Raw genomic sequence first — 25,922 nt, forward strand, 5'->3', positions numbered from 1 at the left:
GCACTTGCTCCCTCTGGAGGCACCGCGCCCTCCTCCCACCCCTCAAGGGTGTGACAGCTGTGCGTGCAGACTCAGACATCTGCCCTGGGGGGGGCTAAGCGGGAGGGGAGAGGAGGGTGTCAAGCCTGTTGAGACTGGCCAATTACAAACCCCACCCCTGTAGGTATGATCTCAAAAGTTCAAGAAGGGATGCTGCGGCATGCCAGAGAATTCAACCTTGCAAGGGGCAAGCCATCCGGACCAGGGAGTTTGTCTTCCCTTTCTGTTTCAGGGAGAATTTGGGGGTACCCCTCAGAGCACCTGGACCCCCACAAGGGCAGAAAGAGAGTCCCAAGTTTCCCCCCTTCCAGCACTGAAGGAGATTCTGGGTGCCTGCTGGGTACCCTAAAACTGGCAGCAAATTTAATCTTTCTTCCAAGCAGACAGTATCAGCTGTGCCCCTCCTGTTTGGATCTTTCAGCAGAGATGGCCCTGGCGGATTTCCACTACACGACTGGCATAAGCAGCGGATTCAAGGTCTACATCTTGGAAGGTAAGTCCTGGCTCCAAGTCTTCCTGTGCAAGGGCACATTAAGGCGGCTTGCGAGCTGTCGGGGCCTGACTGAAGGAGGCCAGTAACATTTCCTGCAGGTCGCTAGGGCCACACGTGCAGGGCCTGATATGGGAGCTGCCAGAATTTCTGGGCTCCACCCCCTTCTTTGGAAGCTGGAGGGCAGTAAAAGGTAGTGGTTAAAGCCAGGCCTCATTTGGGGCAGGAGCACACAGGAGAGAAGTTTCAGAACCTCTAAACGTTATTGTGCCCTTTCAGAGCCAGTTTGGTGTCGTGGTTAAGTGTGCGGACTCTTATCTGATTCCCCACTCCTCCACTTGCAGCTGCAGGAATGGCCTTGGGTCAGCCATAGCTCTTGCAGAGTTGTCCTTGAAAAGGCAGCTTCTGTCAGAGCTCTCTCACCCCCTCTCACCTCACAGAGTGTCTGTTGTGGGGGGGGAAGGTAAAGGAGATTGTGAGCTGCTCTGATTCAGAGAGAAGGGCAGGATATAAATCTTCAATTCTTCTTCTTCTTCTTCTTCTACTTCTTCTTCTTCCTTATCCCCCCCAATACTTACTTCTGGGCTCTAGTGTTCAAACCCCCTGTGAGAATTTCGCTGATGATTTGACCAACTTTCTAATATTTTTCCACACACAAAAAATGGGAAAATCACCAAAACATATCAAGCAGAGAGATGGAAATCTTCATGATGCCACTGTGGCTACACAGGAGAAAGTCATTTAAAAGTTTTATTATGGCAATTCTAATTGAAGAAGCATTTTAAGGCAGGTGCTGAGCTGATATAATTTAGTAGACTTCCCAGTGATGTCAGGGGTGTGTGGCCTAGGCAAATGAGTTCTGGCACCTCTTTTTCTACAAAATGACCCCTGGTTAAAGCAAGCCTGTAATGTTATATTTATTGCATTTTAACTAGTCATCATGGTGTATCGATGTATTCTTTTATTGATGTAAATCGCCCGGAGCCCTGTGCATTCAGAGACTGGGCGACTCATAAAATAAATCCAAAGTATAAATAAATAAAGTGCATTTGTTTGGATCCGGACCAGCACCCGGTGACATTCTGGAAAAGCCGGTTTGAACCCTTCCCTGGATTTCCAGCTGCTGCTTCTGCCGCCAAACACCTACGTGGAGTTATTAGCAGTAGCCCCAGGGCATGAAAAGCAACTGTGAATCTTGCTGTGCGCAAAGAGCGGACGTCCTGCCTTCCCCCTAGGGCTGGGCTCCCCTCCCGTGCTTCCCCCATATCTTCAGGTGAAGTAGCCATCTTGGTCTGAAGAGGCAGAGCAAAGTCTGAGTCCAGTGGCCCATGGAAGACCAACAAGGTTTCATTCCGGGTATAATCTTTTGTGTGCATGCACTAGGGTTGCCAAGTCCAATTCAAGAAATATTTGGGGACTTTGGGGGTGGAGCCAGGAGCAAGGTTGTGACGAGCATGACAACTCCAAAGGGAGTTCCGGCCATCACATTTAAAGGGACCGCACACCTTCTAAATGCCTTCCCTCCATTTGGAATAATGGAGGGTAGGGGCACCTTCTTTTGGGGCTCATGGAATTGGTCCAATCCTTTTGAAAGTTGGAGGGTGTTTTGAGGAGAGGCATTGGAGTCTATGCTGTAAATGTGGTGTTTCTCCCTCAAAAAAAAGCCCTCCCATAGCCAATGTTCCCTCTAAGCTGCAGAGTCTTGTGAGCAAGAATTCTACCCTGTGAGGCAGGTTAGGCTGAAAGCGTGGGACCGGCCCAAGGTCACCCAACAAACTTCAGCAGCAGAGTAGAGATTTGAACTTGGGCCTCTCAGCAACTATTCCAACTCTCTAAGCACCACACCACGCCAGTTCTGAGGCAGCCAACTTTGAATTTGCGTGCAATACTTTGTTAAAAAATGTGATCTTTTGGAGTTGGATTTTCATCTGTCAGCATTTACAAATAATAGATGACTTTAGATTAGATTAGTCCTCACTGTCTTGTCCCTTTTTTGTTTCCCCCTCCCGCTGTAATTTGGACTGCAAGTTTCTCAGTGACTCATTCATTTCTCCTGCCCTTTGTTCTAAGGAGTTCGAAGCAGCTGATGTTTTTCCCACCTCCATTTTGTCCTCCCTAGAACAACAAAGCCAGCCTGATGCAGTGGTGGCTAGAGTGTTGGACGAGTCTTTGGGAGATGCAGGTTTGAATCCTCACCCTGCCATGGAAGCTAACCTGCCTCTCAGCATTATCGTGAGCAGCGATGGAATTCCAGCAGGAGCTCCTTTGCATATTAGGCCACACCCTCCTGATGCAGCCAGTCCTCCAAGACCTTACAAGGCTCTTTTTTGTAAGGCCTAATATGCAAAGGAGCTCCTGCTAGAATTCCATCCCTGGTCGTGAAAATAAACTAGAGAATAATGTTGGAAGCCACTTTGGATGCCCACTGGGCAGAAAAGTGAGGTATAAATGAACTAAATAATAATAATAATGTCAGTGAGGAGGGTTCAGCTGGATAAGAGTGAGTAGCCAAGGTCACCAATTAAGGTTGCCAACAAACCAGGAGGGGAAAAATGACATCTCATAAGCAGAGGCTTAATATGTGGAAATGAGCAGCTGAAGTTTTTCATGGCACAGAGACAAATAATGCTGGGTGATTAATAACTGTAAGAGCTTCTATCAACTGGACAGGACTTTTTCCCTCTCCAGGTTGTTGGCAACCCTACCATCTAGAGAGCTTCAAAGCAGAGTGAGGATTTTAATCTGGATCTCCTAGGCCTTAGCCTGACATGCTAACCTCAACATCACATTTGCACTAGCCTTTTTTTTTTTTAATGTTGCTCTGTAAAGTATTAAGCGGAGGGAAAGTAGTACAGTATAGCCAGATCTCATCATATTTCACAAACTAAGCAGGTTCAGTATTTGGACGGGAGACCACCAAGGAAGGCTCTGCAGAGGAAGGCAAAGGCAAACTGCCTCTGCTTCTCACTTGGCTTGAAACCCCCTTGCTGAGGTCGCCATAATTGAGAAGCTAAGCAGGGTTGGTACTTGGAAGGGAGACCACCAAGGCAGGCTCTGCAGAGGAAGGCCGTGGCCAACCACCTCTGCCTCTCACTTGCCTTGAAATCCCCTTGCTGGGGTCACCCTACGTCAGTTGTGATTTGACAGCACTCATTACATACTCATGTTGCCTCCAGTTCAGAAAAACAGCCGTTGTGTGAATCCACCTCAGTGGTCAATCTCTTCCCTCCACAGTAGCAGGGCTGGTGGATTATTAAAAATTACATGAATATCCCAGCTTTTCTCTGTGATGGAACCCAAGGCAAAGTACTTGGGGTTCCTAGGAGATCTCCCAAACTGGAGCCAGCATAGTGTAGTGGTTTAGAGTGGTGGACTCTAATCTGGAGAACCAGATCCGATCACCCACTCTTTCCTTTGCTACTTTACACAAACTCTTTCCTTTGCTACTTTACGCACCCACAGTGATGTGGATGCAGCCAGAGGATGTAGTGATGGCCACAGTAATAGACTGCTTTCAAAGGGTATTGGGAGATTTCCAGGCACTACCTGGAGGTTGGCAGCCCCACTGAGTGAATAGTAAAGCTGTTAGCTTTTAAGGGGCCAAAACTAGGGTTGCCAATCCCCAGTTGGGAGCAGAGAATTCCCTGGTTGGGAGGCCTCCCCTGCATCAGGGTTATCAGAAAGCAGTGGGGGGGGAGGTTGAATGTCCACTGGGCACTCCATTATACCTTATGGAGACTGATGCCCATAGGGTATAATGAAGAATTGATCCATGGGTATCTAGGGCTTGAAGGAGACCTGCTTTCTGAGGTAGAGGCACCACATTTTCAGCATGGCATCAGGTGCCTCTCCTCATAAAACCCTCAAGTTTCAAAAGGATTGGACCATTTTTTCCAAAGAAGAGAAGGCATTTAAAAGGTGTGCGGTCCCTTTAAAAGTGATGGCCAGAACTCCCTTCCGAGTTCAGCCTTGGTCCTGGCTCCACCCACCCCCAAAGTCTCTTGGCTCCACCCCCAGAGTCCTGGAGTATTTCTTGCACCCCTAGGAGTCTTGAGTTGGACCTGGAAACTTGGAGGTTTGGGGGGTGGAGCCTGGGGAAGGCGGGGTTTGGGGAGGGAAAGAACTTCCGTGGGATCTAATGCCATTAAGTTTCCCTTCCAAAGCGGCCATTTCCTTCAGGAGAACTGATCTCTGTTGCCTGGAAATCAGCCACAGTCCCAGGAGATCTCCAGCGACCACCTATAGGCTGGAAATCACAACGGAAACCATGTGAAATAAACTTTATTTCTTGTAATCCTGAAATATTTCTTACTGGTAGTCACAACAGTCGTAATCTTGAACTGTTTCTGACTGATAATCACGTTAAGGTTCAATTTACTTTGCATTCAATACATTCCCATAACAGTTTCACGCATTGTGATATAACAACAGGGCTTTTTTTGTAGAAAAAGCCCAGCAGGGACTCATTTGCATATAAGGTCACACCCCTTCGTGCCACCACTGTTTCACACAGGGATTTTTTTGTAGAAAAAGCCCAGCAGGACTCGTTTGCATATTAGACCACACCCCCTCATGCCACCACTGTCTCACACCAGGTTTTTGTAGAAAAAGTCCAGCAAGACTCATTTGCATATTAGGCCACACCCCCTCATGCCACCACTGTTTCGCACAGTCCTTTTCTGTAGAGAAAGCCAGCAGGAACTAATTTGCATATTAGGCCACACCGATGTTGCCGAGTCAGCCGGAACTGCATTCCTGTGTTCCTGCTCAAAAAAAGCCCTGCATAACGAGGTTCAACCACATCCACCTGGAGACTGGCAACCCAACAAAAGAGAGAGAAGGGAAGAGAAAGATTTTATTGTTACCATCCCAGACAAGTCTGACTCTGCAGCCAATTTGCTACAGCTGGCATGAAAATGGAACCAAGTGCAGCCCTCATTAGCTAATCCTGTAAGGCAAGGCACTAATGCAGGTCCAGATACATGCCTCGTGGCCACGTGGCACAGGGTGCCATGCTGTACCTGTTAGAACAGGAGCCGTGACTCAGTGCTGTGATTCCACCCACTCTAGCGAGGGCAGGAAACAATCGGTGCAGACAGTTTCCTAAGGGCCAGTCTGTGTGCTCAGAACTGTGCTGCAGACACCCCCCCCCCTTCGAAAGCCGGAGAAGGAATCGTTTGCCAGGAGCCAAAGGACCTTACATTTTCTGCTGGTGCTGTTCACTGGAGGGGCGGGGCACTCGAAGCAGAAAATGAGAAATACCCCTTTCCTGTTGCTACTCTGCAACAACCAATATCAGCTTACTTTTCATTTCCATTTTGTTTTAACCAGGGCTTTTTTTTTTTAGCAGGAAGGCACAGGAACGCATTTCCACAGTTCCGGCTGGCTTGGCACTAGGGGGTGTGGCCTAATATGCAAATGAGTTCCTGCTGGGCTTTTCTTACAAAAAAAAGCCTTGTGTGAAACAATGGTGATGTCAGGGGGCCCTCCATATTAGTCTTCTAAAAAAGACTAGCATTCTCTTCCTCTATCTCTAGGGTTGCCAACTCTGAGTTGGGATATTCCTGGAGATTTGGGAGGGGGAGGGCAGTCATTGCGTGGTTGCCACCTCCAGGCCTGCTCCTGGCTCCGCCCTCAAAGTCTCCTGGCTCCACCCCCAGAGTCCCCAGATATTTCTTGAATTGGACCTGGCAACCCTATCAGTTCCTCCGGAGAAAAAGGCTGCTTTGGAGGGCGGGCTCTGTGGCATTGAACCTGCTGAGGTCTCTCTCTTCCCCAAACCCTGCCCTCCCTAGATGTTTCCCAGCCCAGAGTTGTCACTGGGAGAGCATCTTTGGTGAGCGGTTGCTCTTCAGCCCCGAAAGCTGCTTCCCCCTTAGAGGTTTGCCAAAACCTGCATTTGCGTGCCTTCTAAAATCCATCGCAGCCCAAGTCTATTTTTACATTTCTTTTGCTTTAATAATCAATAGCAGACTTGCCTTGAGCCTCAGCGAGAGACAGTCTAGAAAGCAAATGGCCTAAGGCGGGGTTTCCCAAACTTTTCTTTCCCGTGGCCCAGTTATTTTTACACTTCTCCTTCGTGGCCCACTAAAATTTGGGGGTGGAGCCAAGAGACTTTGGGGGTGGAGCTAGGAGACAGGAATTATGTCATTTCCTGTGGTGTCAAGGACCAAGTGATGTTACTTCCGGGGCACACTGAACCAAAACTTCACCTTTTCCTGTGATGTCACTTCCAGGGCACTCCCCCAAACCTGCCTCTTCTTTGGAAGTAAATTCATTTTCAGAAAAATCTCTCTGAAACTCATGCTGAGCCAAAATGGGGGTGGAAAGTGGGCAGTTCTCTCTTTTCACCCCCACCTTGCATGCACCTATCTGTTTGTGTATTCTTCTCCAGCTTGCAAGCATTCCTAATGCCTATGTTCAATTGCCTGCAACACCTACACATCCCTTCCTCAACAGCACTGACCAGTGTATGCAGTTGGGAGTGCTGTTGACATTGCCATCAGGAATACCAGCACTCTGTACCACCCACACTGGGCCCGGGCAGCTGCTCTACCTCAAAATATGCTGACACATTTAGTAGGCCCTTGCTTCAGCTGCTACTACTACTTGCTTGATTTCAAGAAAATCTTTTGACAGCTATTTTTCATACTTTTCTTTGGTTGAAACACGGGGAAATTGCTGTGAAAGGTAGTAGAGAATTGTATTGCAATTAATGAATTAATTTCAAGTTATATGAAGTTCATACAAGCTTTTATGCAGTTATTCCAAAAAGGATATTTATGAGGGGCTTGCAACTTTTTACTGGCTGTGTTTCCCATGCCTTTAAAAGCAACCTGTTGTGCAGATACTTAGCCAGTGAACTACTTTTTAATATCTACAAGAGGAGTTTAATTTTGGTGTCAGACAGCTGTTAAAAGCAGGACCAGTAAAATGGTGCCAAGTTCATAGTACCATCTCTTCCAGTGCTGTTGAGATATACCGCAGTAATCGCCAATAATCTTTTTCTGCCCCACACCTCTTACTCACACTGACTCACACAGAAATCTCATAGAAGGCCACCTGGCTACAACTGGGGGTGCCAACTTTTCATTGGCAGAGCTCCTATAGTCTGCAACAACAGTATGATGAACAGAAAACTTTCATCCAGTAAAAATGGAAGGAAAGAAAGAAAGAGAAAGGGAAAGAATGAAATGGAAGGAAAGGAAAGGAAAGGAAAAGAAAGACGTGGAAAGAAAGAACATAAACATAAGAGGAGCCATGTTGGATCAGGCCAGTGGGCTATCCAGTCCAAAATTACCTCATACGATGCCCCAAAGGCACCAGAATGTCCACCAATGGGGGCCAGGGCACTAGAAGCCTTCCCACTGTTGCTTCCCCCCCTCCCAGCACCAAGAATACAGACAGAGCATCACTTAGAAAGAAAGAAAGAAAGAAAGAAAGAAAGAAAGAAAGAAAGAAAGAAAGAAAGAAAGAAAGAAAGAAAGAAAGAGCCTTCCTCACCATCAGATGACCCCAGCCAGCAAAAATTCTGCCCAGGGGTCATTTGGTAAAAAAAAAAATAGCTACTGGAATGCCCACTCCCCGCCCCTCCCAGCTGAAAAAAACATACACACCCTTCTTTGCCACCCAGGTCTTCCGGGAAAATCTCCCCAAAGGAACATACTGCAAGGCACATGAAAGCTCATACCCTGAAGAACACTTCATGGGTCTAAAGTGCCAGGGGGTGACAGCTTTTCTCTCAAACATTGGGAGCAGAGGAGAAGGAAGGAGAGGCAGCCCAGCTCCTCTCTACACAACACAGAGACGGGGTGGGGCTAGCTTTGCTGGGGGCGGGGCTAGCTTTGTCTTTTCTTGTGACCCGGTAGTGAGGCTTCCGTGACCTGGTACCGGGTCACGACCCTACAAATGGGAAGCACTGGCCTAAGGTTTAATCCCTAGCGACTCTGGTTATAAGATCTTAGACAGCAGAACTATAAAATTTCTCCGCTTGGGAGTCTGAAAAACAGCTGTTAGCTGGGCTGGGAGAAGCAGCCAGTTGAAAAGGAAGGGCACACTCTGCAATACGCATGGTCCAAGGCCACAGAGTCCGCCCTTCAAAGCAACCATTTCCTCCAGGGGAGCTGATCTCTGCCAGCTGGAGATCAGTTGTAAAAGCGGGAGACAGGGTTGCCAATCCCCAGTTGGGGGCAGAGGATCCCCTGGTTTGAAGGCCCTCCCCCCACTGCAGGGTTATCAGAAAGCAGGCAGGTGGGGGTGGGAAATGTCTGCTGGGCACTCCATTATTCCCTATGGAGACCGATTTCCATAGGAAATTGATCCTAGGGTATCTGGGCTCTGCAGAGGCACCAAATTGTCAGCATAGCATCCAGCTCCTCCCCTCAAAATACCAGGGCCGGATCCAGGGGGGAGGCTGAGGGGGATGCTTGCCCTGGGCGCCGACAGAGGGAGGAGGCCAAATTGGGTATGGAGTCCATTGTATTCTATGGGACCATAAGATAGAATGGCCCATAAGGAGGCATCATTTTTTAATTCCCCCCCCCCCTCAAAAAACATGTAGATCCAGGCCTGCAAAATGCCCTCCACGTTTCAAAAGGATTGGACCAGGGGGTTCAATCCTATGAGCCCCCAAAGAAGCTGCCTTCATTATTTCCAATGGAAGAAAGACATTTAAAAGAAGTGCGGTCCCTTTAAATGTGATGGCCAGAACTCCCTTTGGCATTCAATTGTGCTTGTCACACCCTTGCTCCCGGCTCTACTCCCAAAGTCTCCTGGCTCCACCCCCAAAGTCCCCAGATATTTCTTGAGTCGGACCTGGCAACTCTAACTGGAGGCTGGCAATCCTATTCCCAGCATAACTTCACATTCATACAGAACATAAACGCCTTTAAAAAAAAGGAACGCTGCCACTCAGGAAACCGACTTCTGCACCAAGTCCCCAGTTAGCTGTACTTTTTCTGCACTCCTGCAGAATCACGGCACGGACAGATCTTGGGCCATTTGGCACATCTGGGTCTGAAACCAGCGGCCCTCCAGTGTTACCCATTGAGCAAGAGACAAGCTTGCAGGCTTCCCATGTTCCTAAGGAGGTTCACTGCTCAAGGGGCAGCCCCCCTTCATCGATTCCATCTGCTCAATTCATTTAGTCTGTGACAACCAGGCCCACATACAGAGAGGCTGTTGCGTTTTTGGTTAAAAGATTCAGTCAATCATCTCAGGGGAAAATAACTGCTCTACCATCTGTTATCAACAGTTCAAAATAGACCACGGCAACAGCAGTCCGTGATATGGTGGGCTGTACGCAGCACAGTGTACCTCACATTGCAGTCCTAAACAGAATGACACCCTTCTAAATCCATTGCCTTCAATAAGTGTATTATTATAAAGTGCGTTCAGCCAGCTCTCACTCAACCAAGAACACTTTATTGCAAGAAGAAACAGTCACAAACAGCACAGGGACTTCGCTCTGTATACTCTGGCCATGATTAACTACTCCCCCCTCAGCAGGCAACAGTTACTCCTATTGGCTCACTCCAGAATCCTGCATTTGCATCTCTTTTTACAAGTTGTTACATGCCTAGCATCCTGATTGGCCAGTTCTTCTGGGCTTCAGGATCCTGGTTTGCAAGGAGTGCCTGTCTCAAGCTCAGGCCACAAGACCCCAGTACAACGCAATATATAACAGGTAAAAGTACATAAGCATCATTAATTTATTTTACTTTATAGTCCAGCTTTCTTTCTGGCAGATTACATGGAGTAAAAGAGCGCAATCCAATTGCATGAGAGATCTTATAGCAATGCAATAGGATTAGGGTTATAAAAATTAGAACTTGTGCAAAAAAGTATTACAGGTGATCTGTCAAGTGATGCAGAAAACAGAAGAAAACAATGTGGTAAGAGCAGAATAATGCATACAACAAACACATAATACAAGTGGGGGACCTGCAAGTACTTTCAGAGGCCATCCGACTTTCTCCTCTACTATTTTCTCTTTCCCTTCCCTGAAAGTCACCATGGCCTCTCCCCATTTCCTGCTTCCTGCCCACCCACCAGCTAACCTACGTTTCTCTGCCCACATTCTTCAGCTTTTCCTCCTCCCTCCCTCCTAGCAGCCTATATCCAGGAAAACTGTGGCCCAGTTGTGTGGACCAGGCCAGGCCCAGCTGCGTAGAAGGGAGCCCCCAGCTACTTGTGAGGGGCATCTAAATTTCTCCTCTGTCTCCCTCTGCACAATATTACTATTGGCTCTTCTTCCTCCTGGCCATATCCTAATTTTCTCCTGCTTTGTTTTCTCCTTCCCATCTATCCACCAACCTACCTACCTACCTTTGATTTGCTCCCCATATGCAGCTATATTTTTAATCACGATGTTTTCTTGGTAGACTTTTTTTTATGGGGTGGTTTGCTGTTGCCTTCCCCAGTCATCTATGCTTTCCCCCCAGCAAGCAGGGTACTCCTTTTACCAACCTCGGAAGGACGGAAGGCTGAGTCAACCTCAAGCCGGCTACCTGAACCCAGCTTCCACCGGGATCGAACTCAGGTTGTGAGGAGAGCTTGGACTGCAGTACTGCAGCTTACCACCGCGCCACGGGGCTCTCTCTCTATTGACTTCATGTATACTTAATCATATATGAAACCTACAAATCTTTTCCTAATGGCATCCATATCTGGAAATGATTTTTGCACGCACACACACGTATCTAAAAAACCAGGAGAATGTGTTGAAAAATTCTGGCCAAGATCCCAGCTCTGACTTTGTCAACCGAATCATGAACCCAGTCACAGCCACTAAGAAACGTCATCGCCTTGTCCTTTTCCAGGCCAGCCTTCCTTTGAGAACGAGCAGAAGTTCCGACGCCTCCCGGCCCACCGGTTTCCAGTCTACTCAATCAAACGCAAGCTCAGCGCTGACGTCAGGAGCCCGGACCAAACCTTGGAAGGACAGAAAGAGTCTAAAGTCAGGCGGTCGGCATACAGGCCAGTAGCAGTGTAAGTATGCCTGGGCCTCACTAGGGGGCGACGTAGCACGAAACAGTGCTGTGTGGCCTGGAACTGGGGTCTGGAAATATGGGGGCTGCCCTCCCATACGGGATCACTGCAGCTTGGTCCTTACATGACAAAAAGGAAGGGCAGTTCTCAATGTTCACATCTCCTCGACTGCTAGGGTTGCCATCTCTGGGTTGAGAAATTCCTGGAGATCTAGGGGGTGGAGCCTGGGGAGGGGAGGGGGGAGGGAGTTCAGTGGGGTACAATGCCCTACAGTCCACCCTGCAAACCAGCCAGTTTTGTCCCAGCAGGAGATCTTTGTCACCTGAAGATCAGGTGTAATTTTAGGGTTGCCAATCCGCAGGTGGGGGCAGGCGAACCCTGGTTTGGAGGCCCTCCCCCCACTTCAGGGTCATCAGAAAGCGGGTTAGGCCAGGAAATGTCTGCTGGGCACTCCATTTTTCCCTATGGAGACCGATTCCCATAGGGTATAATAGAGAATTGATCCGTGGGTATCTGGGGCACTGCGGGGGAGCATAGCAACCAGTGCCTCTTCTCAAAACATCCTCCAAGTTTCAAAAAGATTGGACCAGGGGGTCCAATTCTATGAGCCCCAAGATAAGGTGCCCCTATCCTTCTTGATTTCCAATGGAGGGAAGGCATTTAAAAGGTGTGCGGTCCCTTTCAATGTGATGACCAGAACTCCCTTTGGAGTTCAATTATGCTTGTCACAACCTTGCTCCTGGCTCCGCCCCCAAAATCTCCTGGCCCACCCCCAAAGTCCCAAGATATTTTTTGAATTGGACTTGACAACCCCGTGTAATTCTGAGAAATCTCCACACTGCCTGGAGGTTGGCAACCAGGTTTACAGTCCTGCCCTGTTGGGGAATGATTTTGCCAGGGTTGCCCCCACCCACAGCTGAGGAAGAAGGTAACTTTGTTGAGGGGTGTAGAAAGAAAGCTTTTATACTGGGGAGAGATCTCAGGTGCCAAGGGGTGGGGTGGAGTGGAGTTCACCCAGAATTACAACTGCTCTCCAGACCACAGAAATCAATTCACCTGGAGAAAACGGCAGCTCTGGAGGGTAGACTCTATGTCATCGCATCCCTGCTGAGCTCCTTCATTTTCCCAAACTCAACCCTCTTTAGGCTCCACCCCCAAATGTCCAAAAATATCCCAATTCAGAGCCGGCAGCCCTGGATAGACTAGGGCGTTTTTGTAGCAGGGACTCCTTTGCATATGAGGCCACACCCCCTGATGTAGCCAATCCTCCTGGAGTTTACAGTAGGCCCTGTACTTAGAGCCCTGTAAACTCCAGGAGGATTGGCTATATCAGGGGGTGTGGCCTAATATGCAAAGGAATTCCTGCTACCAAAAAAAAGCCCTGGGAAAGCCCTATTGCAGCTGCAAGTCCCCAGTGACCACTTGGGAGCCAATATTTCCTGATCAGGGCTGAGCCAACCACTAGGCAAACTAGGTGATTGCCTAGGGCGCTGGCCTTCCGGAGGCACCAAATTGGGCACCCCCCGTGTGACTAGAGTGAAATTATCAGTGCAGGGGGGAGTGCCCGAAGTTAGCCTTGCCTAGGGTACCAGACACCCTGCAGATGATAGAAGGGAAATTTTAAACAGGATGGAATAGCTTCCGGCAACGCACTAATCCCTCCAATCCAGTTATCTACCTATAGAGAGAATGAATGAATTCTATGAGGTATTTCAACTCACTGTCTACTGTTTTCTGTGGGGAAGAGACCAGGTACAGCCTCTGTCCTGGCCAAAGAAAATTTCAGTTAATGGCTAACTAAAGGGGTCGTTGGAGAGCAGTGTTCCCTCCAAGCTGAGTTAATGTGAGCTGGCTCACAGTTTTTTTAGCCTCCGGCTCATGCCTTTGTATCTTAGCTCAGAAAAAATGGCCCCTATCTTATGCATCAGCTCACAACTTTCATGCCAGCAGCTCACAAAGTAGAATTTTTGCTCACAAGACGCCACAGCTTAGAGGGAGTCTTGTTGGAGGGTGTTAAGTGTAACAGCCGGGGGTGGGAATCCAGCAGGAGCTCCTTTGCATATTAGGCCACACACCCCTGACGTAGCCAATCCTCCAAGAGCTTACAAGGCTCTTTTTTGTAAGCTCTTGGAGGAATGGCTACATTAGGGGGGTGTGGCCTAATATGCAAAGGAGCTTCTGCTAGAATTCCACCCCTGGTAACAGCCATGTTCATTCATGGTTGGTCTTGTATTTGCCTTCTGCCAACTGGGATCTTAGGTTACGAGCCCCCAGGAGGGGATGGGGGGATAGGGTTACTAGATCTAAGTTGGGGGATTCCAGAAGATTTGGGGGTGAAGCCTGAGGAGGACAGGGGCCTCAGTGGGGTACAATGCCATAGCGGGGTGCAAAGCCATTTTCTTCAGGGGAACTGACCTCCGTACCCTGGAGATAAATTGCTATTCTGGGAGAGCTCCAGCAAATACCTGGGGGTTGGCAAACGTAATAACAAGCCATGTTTTTCTTCAATCTTAACACCCTGTGAAGGAGGCTATGATGAGACGTTGGGTTGCCAGGTCCCCCCTGGGTACCAGCAGGGGATGAGGCGTAGGGCTGCCAGATCCAGGATGGGAAATTCCTGAAGATTTTGGAGTGGTCCCTGGGGAGGCCACGCACCTCAGTGGGCTGCAATGCCACAAAGTCCACCCTCCAAAGCATCCATTTTTTCCAGAGGAGCTGACCTGAGTGGTCTGATGAGCTGTAATTCCAGGGGATCCCCAGTGTCGAGCTTCCTGCCTGTTCACTCAATAAACAGTCCATTTGTTTCCAAAGGTTCATTTTATTCAAGGCTTCAGGCAGGTAAACCAGTCCGGACTGGGTCCGAGTTAGAACTGGCATGAATAAGCATGGATGCAATATTAAAGGATTACAATGGACAATGCAGAAATGCTAGCAAACCCTCTCCCCATACTTCCCACGGTAACTTTACTGTGCTTTACGTTGAGAACAATATTGTTATTCAGCATTCATTCCCAAGGCTGTGAACGAGGTATACATTGGTGCCAATGTTCCCTCTAAGCTGTGGAGTGTTCTGAGCAAAAATTCTACTTTGTGAGCGATTGGCATTAAAGTTGTGAGCTACTTCATAAATTAGTTTGCTCTGGGGCTATTTTTTCTCAGCTAAGACAACAATGTGTGAGCCGGAGGCCAAAAATCTGTGCGCTAGCTCACACTAACTCAGCTTAGAGGGAACACTGATTGGTGCAGAGAGTTTATGCAGGGCTGAGAAAGAGAGGGACAGATAAGAGGAAGAGAGCAGACATTCCAGAGAAGGAACGTTTCTACTAGCAGTAAAATCTTCAGTTTTAACCCTATACTGGCAAGGCACTTGACACCCAGGTCCCCCCTGGGGGCTGGCATCCCTAGATGAAAGATAGTTGTGGTCCAAGATCATAAGGTAGTCTTGACATAACTAATTTGTCACTTCTAGAGTTGCCAAGTGCCCCATGGGCTTTGGCAGGAGACTTGTTTCGGATGCACTTGGCGCACGGGGCACAATGGCATCACCCACAAGCGATGTCATTGGGCCGGTGATGTCACATGGCAGCCGCTCTAGGCGTTTTCGAGAAAACTCTATGGTTTTCCCGGATGCTCTAGCATTTTGGGAGAGAGAAACTCTATGGTACCTGACATCATCATGCTGCGACGTCAGGGGAGGTTCGCCTCGCCAGCCCAATATGGGCCAGCAGGTTGGGAACCTCGCGGGTGGGAGAACCCCCGCCCAGACCAGGGGCTTGGTAGCACTTCCAGTGGGAAGTTCTAAGGAAGCTGCTCTGTCATGTTGGAGTTTGAGATGCCCAGAATTTTAAAGAGATCAAGCATGTTGGCAGGTATCCCTCATGGTAGAGAAAGCTTCACTTCCGGAGAAGGGCTTTTTCTGTAGCAGGAACTCCTTTGCATATCAGGCCACACACTCCCTGATGTAGCTAATCCTCCTGGAGCTTAAGAACATAAGAGAAGCCATATTGGATCAGGCCAATGGCCCATCCAGTCCAACACTCTGTGTCACACAGTGTCACAAAAAAACACCAAGTGCCATCAGGAGGTTCACATGGGGCTAGAAGCCCTTCCACTTTGCCCCCCCCCCAAGCACCAAGAATACAGAGCATCACTGCCCCAGACAGTTCCAACCATGCTGTGGCTAATAGCCACTGATGGACGTCTGCTCCATATTTTTATCCAATCCCCTCTTGAAGCTGGCTATGCTTGTAGCCACCACCACCTCCTGTGGCAGTGAATTCCACATGTTAATCACCCTTTGGGTGAAGAAGTACTTCCTTTTATCCATTTTAACCTGACTGCTCAGCAATTTCATTGAATGCCCACGAGTTCTTGAATTGTGAGAAAGGGAGAAAAGTACTTCTTTCTTTACTTTCTCCATCCCATGCATTATCTTGTTAACCTCTATCATGTCACCCCTCAGTCGAGGTTTCTCCAAGCTAAAGAGCCCCAAGCGTTTTAACCTTTCTTCATAGGGAAAGTGTTCCAAACCTTTAATCATTCTAGTTGCCCTTTTCTAAACTTTTTTCAATGCTATAATATCCTTTTTGAGTGCAGTGACCAGAACTGCACACAGTATTCCAAATGAGACCGCACCATCGATTTATACAGGCGCATTATGATACTGGCTCATTTGTTTTCAATTCCCTTCCTAATAATTCCCAGCATGGCGTTGGCCTTTTTTTTTTGCAATCACACACTGTCTTGACATTTTTCACTGAGTTATCTACCACGACCTCAAAATATCACCTGCAGAGCAGGGAAGAGGAGTTAGAAAAGGAGAAAACCCTGTTCATGGGCTTTGCAGAAGCATCTGGCTGGTCACTGCTGGAGAAAAGGATACTGCAGGAGACAGGCCTTTGGTCAGATCAAGCAGGACTTTGCTTAGGCAATGCTTGTACAGACAGGATAGGCTTAGAGCTTTTTGTGGAGTAATTCGTGGACTTAGTTGCCAACTGTGACTCTCTCTTTCTCACTTACAGCAGGCCCTGTAAGAAGAGCCCTGTAACGGTGAACTCTTGGGGGGTTGGCTACATCAGGGAGGTGTGGCCTAATATGCAAAGGAGTTCCTGCTACAAAACAGGCCAGCAAGTCTTCTTGGATCTGAGCAACTTCATGATGTCAGGGGCTTGGCAGGGCCTGTTTGTCAACATGGGAAGACCCTCTGCACATGATCAGAAATGCGCCATTAAAGGTTTTTGAAATTTGAATATGAAATACCCGTTGCTTTTTTAAAAACTGCTCGATGTATTCTCAGGTTGCGACCTGATACGAACCGGAGAGCTTCTACAAAATGAAACCCTAGTTCCCAAGCCGGCTACTGTAGCTCCATGCCGAAATGGGATTGCATCGGGATCAACGCTGCCCTCTTCAGGACATCATTATCCCTTGCATGTAGGTGACGGTCTCTCTCCTTCACCCTGCAGCTCGCTTAAGCGGACGGCGCCCCCTGCTGGCCAAATCCAGGAAGGCCCAACTGCTGTGCCCGGCGTCACCACCACATCCAGAGCAGAGCCCTGCATCGACGCTCGAGGGCTTCACCCATCCTGCCCACACAGATGCCCTTTAAGGAAGCCCCTCCTGGATCCCACCCTGACTGTGTCCCAGTTACAGCAGGTCAGTCTTGGCCAAACTTGCTACAGTCTCTTGGCCCCAGAGAAATCCCCGAAGATTTAGGAGTGGACCTTGGGGAGGGGAGGGGAGGGGCCTCAGCAGAGTTTAAAGCAAGAGTGGACAAACTTGCTTAACATAAGAGCCACTTAGAATAAACTTCAGATGTTTGAGAGCTGCAAGACAGGAACATCAATTGTTTGAGACCTGGAGGGAGGGAGGAAGGAAAGAAAGAAAGGAGGGAGGGAAGGAAGGAAGGAAGGAAGGAAGGAAGGAAGGAAGGAAGGAAGGAAGGAAGGAAGGAAGGAAGGAAGGAAGGAAGGAAGGAAGGAAGGAAGGAAGATAGAAAAATAGAAGGGGAAGAGGGAGGTGGAAAGAAAGCAACTTTAAATGCATTCTCATAAGAGCCACATAGAATAAACTTCAGATGTTTGAGAGCTGCAAGACATGAACATCAATTGTTTGAGTCCCAGTGGGAGCGGAGGGAGGGAGGAAGGAAAATAGACAGGGAGGGAGAGGTAGAAGGAAAGCAACTTTAAATGCATTCTCCAACCCACCAGCTGGCTTGGCTTGGCAAAGTAATTTAAAGAGGGGGAGAAAGGGCAGTGGGGGCTTCAAGAGCCACGCAATATGTGTGAAAGAGCCTCCTGAGTCTGCCCATCCCTAGTTTAAAGCCATCAAGTCCACCCTCCAGAGCAGCCATTGTCTCCAGGGGAGCTGATCTGTCTTGCCTGGAGATCAATTTTAATCAGGGCTTTTTGTGTCGCAGGAACTCCTTTGCATCTTAGGCCACACATCCCTGATGTAGCCAATCCTCCTGGAGCTTACAGTAGGCCCTGTACTAAGAGCCGTGTAAGCTCTTGGAGGATTGGCTACATCTAGGGTTGCCAATCCGCAGACAGCAGCAGGGGATCCCTTGGTTTGGAGCCCCCCCCCCCTGCTTCAGGGTTATCAGAAAGCAGGGGGAGGGGAGGGGAGGGAAATGTCTGCTGGGCACTCCATTATTCCCTATGGAGACCCATTCCCATAGAGTATAATGGATAATTGATCTGTGGGTATCTCTGGAAGAGTGCTGTTTTTTGTTGCAGAGGCACCAGACTTGCAGCATAGCATCTGATGTCTCTCCTCAAAACAATCCCCAAGTTTCAAAAGGATTGGACCAGGGGGTCCAATTCTATGAGCCCCCAAAGAAGGTGCCCCTATCCTTCATTATTTCCAATGGAGGGAAGGTATTTAAAAGGTGTGCAGTCACATCCTTGCTCCTGGCTCCAACCACAAACCCTCCTGGCTCCACCCCCAAAATCCCCAGATATTTCTTGAGTTTTACCTGGCAACCCTGGCTACATCAGGGAGGTGTGACTTAATATGCAAAGGAGTTCCTGCTACCAAAAAAAGCCCTGGTTTTAATTCTGGGAGATGTCCAGGCCCCACCTGGATGTTGGCAACCCTCATTGGTCCCAGTCCACTTCATTCTCCTGCTCGCGTCTCCTCTCTCATAGATGCGCCCTTCCGTCATCACTTGCGCCCCTCGCCGGAGCTGCTCAGAGACACCAACCAGCACCAGCCATCCAGTAAGTCTCTACTTTCTTCCAGTCTCTTCCTTGGCTTGCTCCAAACTCACAACCCTGGCCACCGCAAGGTTTCAGGCTGCTTAAACAGACTCACAGCATGTTGTGTTTGCATTCATTATGTACATACAATTGTAGCATATCAGTGAATTGAGCTCTGGTACATACACTGGCTGGCCACTCAGTGGCTAGGGCTGTGGCTCAGTGGTAGAGCATCTGCTTTTACACGCAGAAGGCCCCTGGTTCAATCCCCGGTATCTCCAGTTTAAAAGGACCAGGTAGTAGGCGATGGAACAGGCTGGGGCAGTGATGCTCTGTATTCTTTGTGATTTCGGGGGGCCTCAGTGGGAGGGCTTCTGGAGTTCTGGCCCCACTGGTGAACCTCCTGATGGCCCCTGGGTTTGGGCAACTGTGGGACACAGAGTGTTGGATTAGATGGGCCGTTGGCCTGATCCAACATGGTTTCCCTCAAGGTATAGATGAAACACTTTGTCTGGGGCAGTGATGCTCTGTATTCTTGGTGCCTGGGGGGCAACAGTGGGAGCGCTTCTGTTGTCCTGGCCCCACTGATGGACCTCCTGATGGCACCTGGGTTTTGGCCACTGTGTGACACAGAGTGTTGGACTGGGTGGTCCATTGACCTGATTCAACATGGTTTCCCTTAAGATATAGATAAAACGCTCTGTCTGGGGCAGTGATGCTCTGTATTCTTGGTGCTTGGGCGGCAACAGTGGGAGGGCTTCTATTATCCTGGCCCCACTGATGGACCTCCTGATGGCACCTGGGTTTTGGCCACTGTGTGACACAGAGTGTTGGACTGGGTGGTCCATTGACATGATTCAACATGGCTTCCCTTAAGATATAGATAAAACGCTCTGTCTGGGGCAGTGATGCTCTGTATTCTTGGTGCTTGGGGGGGCAACAGTTGGAGGGCTTCTGGATTTCTGGCCCTGCTGGTGACCGCCTGTTAGCACCGGACTTTTAGGCATGGTGTGACACAGAGTGTTGGGGATGGGCCCGTGACCTGATCCAGCATGGCTTCTCTTGTGTTCTTATGGGAAGAACTTTAGACCTAGAAGACCTTCTGGCTGTCAGAGCCATCAACAGTGACCTTGATAGATCAAGAGTCTAACTCAATAGTTCAGTGCTGATTACCTCTCTGTGCGCTGGTTCACTATGCAGGACACAAGAGCTCTGTTCCCAGTGCTCCCTTTAAGCTGAGTTAGTGTGAGGCAGCTCACAGTTTTTAAGCCTCCGGCTCACACATTTTTGTCTTAGCTCAGGAAAAATGGCCCTGGAGCAAACTAATTCCTGCAGTTGCTCACGGCTTTAACGCCAGTCGCTCATCAAGCAGAGTTTTTGCTCGCAAGACTCCGCAGCTTAGAGGGAACTTTGTTTGCCTCCCTACCTCCGCATGATTGCACAGTCCTCTGCGCACTGTCAGCACATGCAGAAAGTACCTGCGCATGCACACACCCCCACGGTGAGCGTTGCTGTTTCCTGAACATGCCCTTCCCATGATCGGCAGCATGGGGGAAGCAGAGTCACTGATCGCAGCAATGGGGCATATGCACGGCCACTCCCTCCCTCCATGAGTTTGAACCATGCAGACGACTCGGCAATTGTGTAAAGGGGAGGGATGGGGGTCAGCGTGCTTGTACCCACTTCCTGTCCCCACCCGGTGGGTCAATGCACAGGCCATCTGCAGAGTGCTCATACTATCATTCAGGGGCACCAGACAAGGCTTCCCCTTTCCCCTTTACTTCTTGCAGTTTCTTTAGAACCTCTGGCTGAATACAATAGATTCAAACTTGCTTAATGTAAGAGCCACGCAGAATAAACGTCAGATGTTTGAGAGTTGCAAGTCATGAATGTCAGACGTTTAAGGCTGCTAAGCCCCCAACCTGCCGGCCCACATTGAGCTGGCGGGGGGAACCTCCCCCAACGTCGCCGGTGCAGTGACGTCACCTGGAAGTGATGTCATCACACCAGCGACATCACGCAGTGACCGCTCTAGGTGTTTCTGGGGAAACTATATGGTTTTCCCGGACGCTCTAGCCATTTGGGAGGGAAAACTCTATGGTACAATGATTCCTGGAAATATATGGGGATTGCTATTCCACTAGACTTGACATACCTCAAGAAGATTAACCCTATAGAACTTCATTTAAGAACTACCTGGCAACTCAAAGAATGCAACAAACTACACTTGTCCTGGTTTGAAAAAATTAACCTTGTTAAAACCAGGGCTTTTTTTGTTGTTGTGTCCCTGACTCCACCCCAATGTCTCCTGGCTCCACCCCAAAGTCCCCAGATATTTCTTGAATTGGACTTGGCAACCCTACGGCTACATCAGAGGCATGTGGCCTTTTATGCAAAGGAGTTCCTGCCACAAAAAAAGCCCTGATTAAAATGATGAAGGAGCTTCAGGTGTTTGTGCTGCCAGTTCTTCTTCCTGCTGGGGAATGAAGCCCTTTGTAGCTCTTTGCCAGGCCGCAGGAGTCGATAGGCAAGGCTTTCGTTCCCAGCAGCTGCAGCAGGAGGCAAACTCCCTGCAAAGGAGAAGCCCTACTGGGGTCAGTCCTCTGCCTGCTGCTGCTGGAGATAAAAGCACTCCACAGCAAAGTGCCTCCGATGGGAACCAAGCCCACTTCTGGTGCCTCAGGCAGCCAGCTGTGAACATAAGAGAAGTCATGTTGGATCAGGCCAGTGGCCCATCCAATCCAACACTCTGTGTCACACAGTGGCCAAAAAAACCAGGAGGTCTATCAGTGGGGCTAGAAGCCCTCCCACTGTGCCCCTCCCCAAGCACAGAACATCACTGCCCCAGACTGAGAGTTCCATCTATGCCTTGTGGCTAATAGCCACTGATGGACCTCTGCTCCATATGCTTATCCAATCCCCTCTAGAAGCCGCCACCACCTCCTGTGGCAGTGAATTCCACATGTTAATCACCCTTTGGGTGAAGAAGTACTTCCTTTTATCAGTTCTAACCCTGCTCAGCAATTTCATTGAATGCCCACGAGTTCTTGCCTTGTGAGAAAGGGAGAAAAGGACTTCTTTCTCTACCTTCTCTATCCCGTGCATAATCTTGTGGAACGTCTCGTCATGACGGAGCAGCCTGCCTTTGCATGCCACATTTGCCAGTATTCGATTCAATTAGATGCTACAGCCATGCATGACACAATGCATTCCCAGGGCCGTGAGTCTTCTTTTCCAGGGATGTCCGCAGGGGTCTTTTCGTAGAAAAAAGTGCCAGAGCTCATTAACACAACTCATTGGCATAACACATTTGCATATGCCACACGCCCCTGACATCACAGGAAGGCGTACTAAATTATATCAGCACAGCATCTACCGTAAAATGCTTCTTGAATTAGAATTGTCATAATCAGGGGTGGAATTCTAGCAGGAGCTCCTTTGCATATTAGGCCACACACCCCTGATGCAGCCAATCCTCCAAGAGCTTACAAAAAAGAGCCTTGTAAGTTCTAGGAGGATTGGCTACATCAGGGGTGTGTGGCCTAATATGCAAAGGAGCTCCTGCTAGAATTCCAGCTCTGGTCATAATAAAGCCTTCCTCCCATCCTACTTTTAAAATGACTTTCTCTTATGTGGCCCCAGTGGCATGAGGAAGATTTCCATCTGTCTGTTTCCTATGTTTGGGTTATTTTCCCATTCTTTTGCGGAGACAAATATTAGAAAGTTTGTAAACTCTTAGAGCCCAGAAGCAAGTTTTTTGTTTGTTTGTTTTTATGGAAGGGTAGGGAAGAAAGAGCACAATAAAATTTAGAAGTTCCAGAGGTCCGCTGCTATGAGCTCCGGCCCAAAATGAGGCCTGGATGTCTGTACTAGGGTTGCCAAGTCCAATTCAAGAAATATTTGGGGACTTTGGGGGTGGAGCCAGGAGACATAGTGGGTGGAGCCAGAGTGTGAGAAGCATAATTGAACTCCAAAGGGAGTTCTGGCCATCACATTTAAAGGGACCGCACACCTTTTTAAATGCCTTCCTTCCATAGGAAATAATGAAGGATAGGGGCACCTTCTTTTGGAGCTCATAGAAATGGACCCCCTGGTGCAATCTTTTTGAAACTTGGGGGGGGGGGTTATTTTGAGGAGAGGCACTGGATGCCACGCTGCAAATTTGATGCCTCTACCTCAAAAAAACAGCCCCCTCAGAGCCCCAGATACCCGTGGATCAATTATCCATTATTTCCTATGAGAATAAGTCTCCATAGGTGATAATGGAGTTCCCAGGAGACATTTCCCTCCCCCCCCACTTTTGATGACCCTGAAGTGGGGGGAGGGCCTCCAAACCAGGGGGTCCCCTGCCCCCACCTGGGGATTGGCAACCCTAGTCTGTACGCAGCACAACTCATGGGGCTCCCATCCTGATCTCGGGAGTTCTCCTGTGGGGAGGGTGCCGTGGATTCTGTCTTAGAAATCTCTCCCCCTCCTCCGGCTTTGCAGTGCCAAGAACTGCAGATAAGGGGGAGCGGATATGAAACCAGGGCTTCGTCTTGGATGCGCCTCTGCTCTGCTTCTCCTTTTCCCTCCCCTCCGCAGTCTCCGCATGCCCTCCTTTCTTCTCGGAACAGCTTTCTCTTCTCTGTTCAGAGCGCTTCTTCCTTCTCGAGGCAGATTTCTTTCTAAAAACAAAATCCCTTCCCTGAATCACCTCGGCCTCGGGGACTAGCTGTACACGGTGAGCAAGCGCACATTGCAAGAAAGCTATTTTTGTCGTTTTTTAGAAAAGGAACTCAAACTCCCTAAGAGGGTAGGGAGTCATTGGGGGTGGCAGCAATTTGGAGGACGGGAAAAAGAGGGAGCGGGAAAAGCAAGCAGCCTGCAGGGTTCCCTCTAAGCTGAGCGAGTGTGAGCTAGCTCAAAGTTCTTTAGTCTCTGGCTCACACATTTTTGTCTTAGCTCAGGAAGGATGGCCCTGGAGCAAATAAACTTATGCAGCAGCTCAAAATCATTAATGCCAGGAGCTCACACATTAGAATTTTTGCTCACAAGACTCCACAGCTTAGGGGGACTGTTGTCAGTAGGCGTCCCCCGCTCCTGCCTCTCCTTCTCCACTTCCACTGGAAGCCGCTTTTCTCAGAACATAGATAATGCCATGCTACTAGGGCTTTTTTTGTAGCAGGGACTAATTTGCATATTAGACTACACACACACACCCCAATTAGTGTTGCCAAGTCCAGTTCAAGAAATATCTGAGAACTTTGGGGGTGGAGCCAGGGGACTTTGGGGGTGGAGCCAGCAACAAGGTTGCGACAAGCATAATGGAACTCCAAAGGGAGTTCTGGCCATCACATTTAAAGGGACCGCACACCTTTTCAATGCCTGCCTTCCATAGGAAATAATGAAGGATAGATGCACCTTCTTTTGGGGCTCATAGAATTGGACCCCCTTGGCCAATCTTTTTGAAACTTGTAGAGTATTTTGGGGAGAGGCACTGGATTCTATACTGCCTCTACCACAAAAAACAGCCCCCCCCCAGAGCCCCAGATACCCACGGATCAATCTTCCATTATTTTCTATGGGAATAAGTCTCCATAGGGAATAACAGAGTTTCCTCCCCTCCCCCCACTTTCTGATGACCCTGAAGCTGGGGGAGGGCGTCCAAACTGGGGGATCTCCTGCCCCCGCCTGGGGATTGGCAACCCTACTCCCGATGTAGCCAGTTCTCCAGGAGCTTACTGCGCTCTTCTTACAGAGCCTATTGTAAGCTCTTGGGGGATTGGCTACATCAAGAGGGTGTAACCTGATATGCAAAGGAGTCCCTGGTACAAAAAAAGCCCTGCACGGTACTACAAAGCATACCATGTTGTCCCACATTCTACCTCTCCTGCTATCATGGTGGGAAGCGCAGTCAACTTGCAACCAACTTAGGGTGGGTTTTCCAGGAGATGGTTTGCCACTGCCTGCCTTTGCTTAGCGACCCTGGACTTGCCCGATGGTCTCCCATCCAAGTACTAGCCAGGGCCGACCCTGCTTAGCTTCTGAGATCTGACAAGATTGGACTAGCGTGGCCATTCAGGTCAAGAACCTGCTATCCAAGAGACCAGAAGGCATCTTTTCTACCGATGGACAGTTCCTTTCTTCTTTTCCTCCCCTCTGTAGGCCCATATAAAAAGTACAGGTAGTCCCCTGTGCAAGCACCAGTCATTTCCGATCCTGGGGTGACATCATGTCACGACGTTTTCATGGCAGACTTTTTTATGGGGTGGTTTGTCATGGCCTTCCCCAGTCATCTGTTTCTCACATGGGAGTTATCATCTTCTAACCATACATCTTGTATTACAAAAACCAAACAAATAACCTTACACAGTCATTTGTTTACAATTTACAACAATGTTCTCTACTTAAATCAATCATTAAATAATAATCAAATCATTTCTGAATATACCAATAATTACATAATAATCAAAACATTTCTGAATATACCAGTATTTGGCCTTTCTGCTTGACTAAAAACATAAGAGAAGCCCTGTTGGATCAGGCCAATGGCCCATCCAGTCCAACACTCTGTGTTACACAGTGGCCAATATATGTGTGTATTTGGTGTGTATATATATGTATACACACACACACATATATATACTGTGACTGATATGTTTCGTATCAATGATACGCTTTTTATATTTTGATACTATATATTCATTTTAACATGGAGATCTTTGTTGGGGCTTTTTTTGTAGCAGGAAGCCCTTTGCATATTAGGTCACACACACCCCTCGATGCAGTCAATCCTCCAAGAGCTTACAGGAGAATCTGTAAGAAAAGCCCTGGAAGCTCTTGGAGGATTGGCTACATCAGGGGGGGTGGCCTAATATGCAAAGGAGTTCCTGCTACAAAAAAAGCCCTGAGAATATGCACTCTGAGGTACTCTCAGAAGCCTCTCCATGACTTTGCTCATCATCTCTCTCTCCGTCTCCCAGCAGGTCTCCCCAACGAAGCAGAGCAACGAGAAGACTCCCAGTTCTTCCCACTCACAGAGGTTGTGTGCCTGGACCCCTGGCTCTGTGGGGTCTTCAGCGCGACTCAGCGGACAAGCATCTCCGCAGCGGAGCAGCCAGGAGACAGAAGCCCACAATCCCTACCCCAGCAACTGATGACCTCTGCTCTTGACCGGGAAGAGCCCCCCTGCATCCCTGTAGCCTTTCCTTCCAGCAGGCAGA

At 48.8% G+C, this 25,922-nt stretch overlaps 1 protein-coding gene across 2 annotated transcripts; it reads left to right on the forward strand.

Moving 5' to 3' along the window:
• The first annotated feature begins 365 nt into the window (after window positions 1-365).
• Window positions 366-25,922, forward strand: LOC132581555 (uncharacterized). 2 transcript variants are annotated; one of them, XM_060252861.1, is made up of 5 exons: window positions 366-532; window positions 11,350-11,518; window positions 16,984-17,173; window positions 18,667-18,738; window positions 25,683-25,922. In XM_060252861.1, the coding sequence occupies exons 1-5, from the start codon at window positions 466-468 to the stop codon at window positions 25,854-25,856; spliced, it is 672 nt and encodes a 223-aa protein (XP_060108844.1). In that variant the 5' UTR covers window positions 366-465; the 3' UTR covers window positions 25,857-25,922. The 2 variants fall into 2 exon arrangements, with proteins under 2 accessions (XP_060108844.1, XP_060108845.1); XM_060252862.1 differs by having other exon boundaries at window positions 25,686-25,922.

This window comes from Heteronotia binoei, chromosome 13, assembly GCF_032191835.1.
Source record: "Heteronotia binoei isolate CCM8104 ecotype False Entrance Well chromosome 13, APGP_CSIRO_Hbin_v1, whole genome shotgun sequence".
NCBI lineage: Eukaryota > Metazoa > Chordata > Lepidosauria > Squamata > Gekkonidae > Heteronotia > Heteronotia binoei.

Excerpts from the sequence above, each read along its gene's own strand:
- LOC132581555 (XM_060252861.1), top strand. The coding sequence starts at position 466 with ATGGCCCTGGCGGATTTCCACTACACGACTGGCATAAGCAGCGGATTC. Across the intron at positions 11,519-16,983 it reads GCATACAGGCCAGTAGCAGT|CTCGCTTAAGCGGACGGCGC; the intron begins GTAAGTATGCCT and ends TTCACCCTGCAG. Across the intron at positions 17,174-18,666 it reads CTGTGTCCCAGTTACAGCAG|ATGCGCCCTTCCGTCATCAC; the intron begins GTCAGTCTTGGC and ends CCTCTCTCATAG.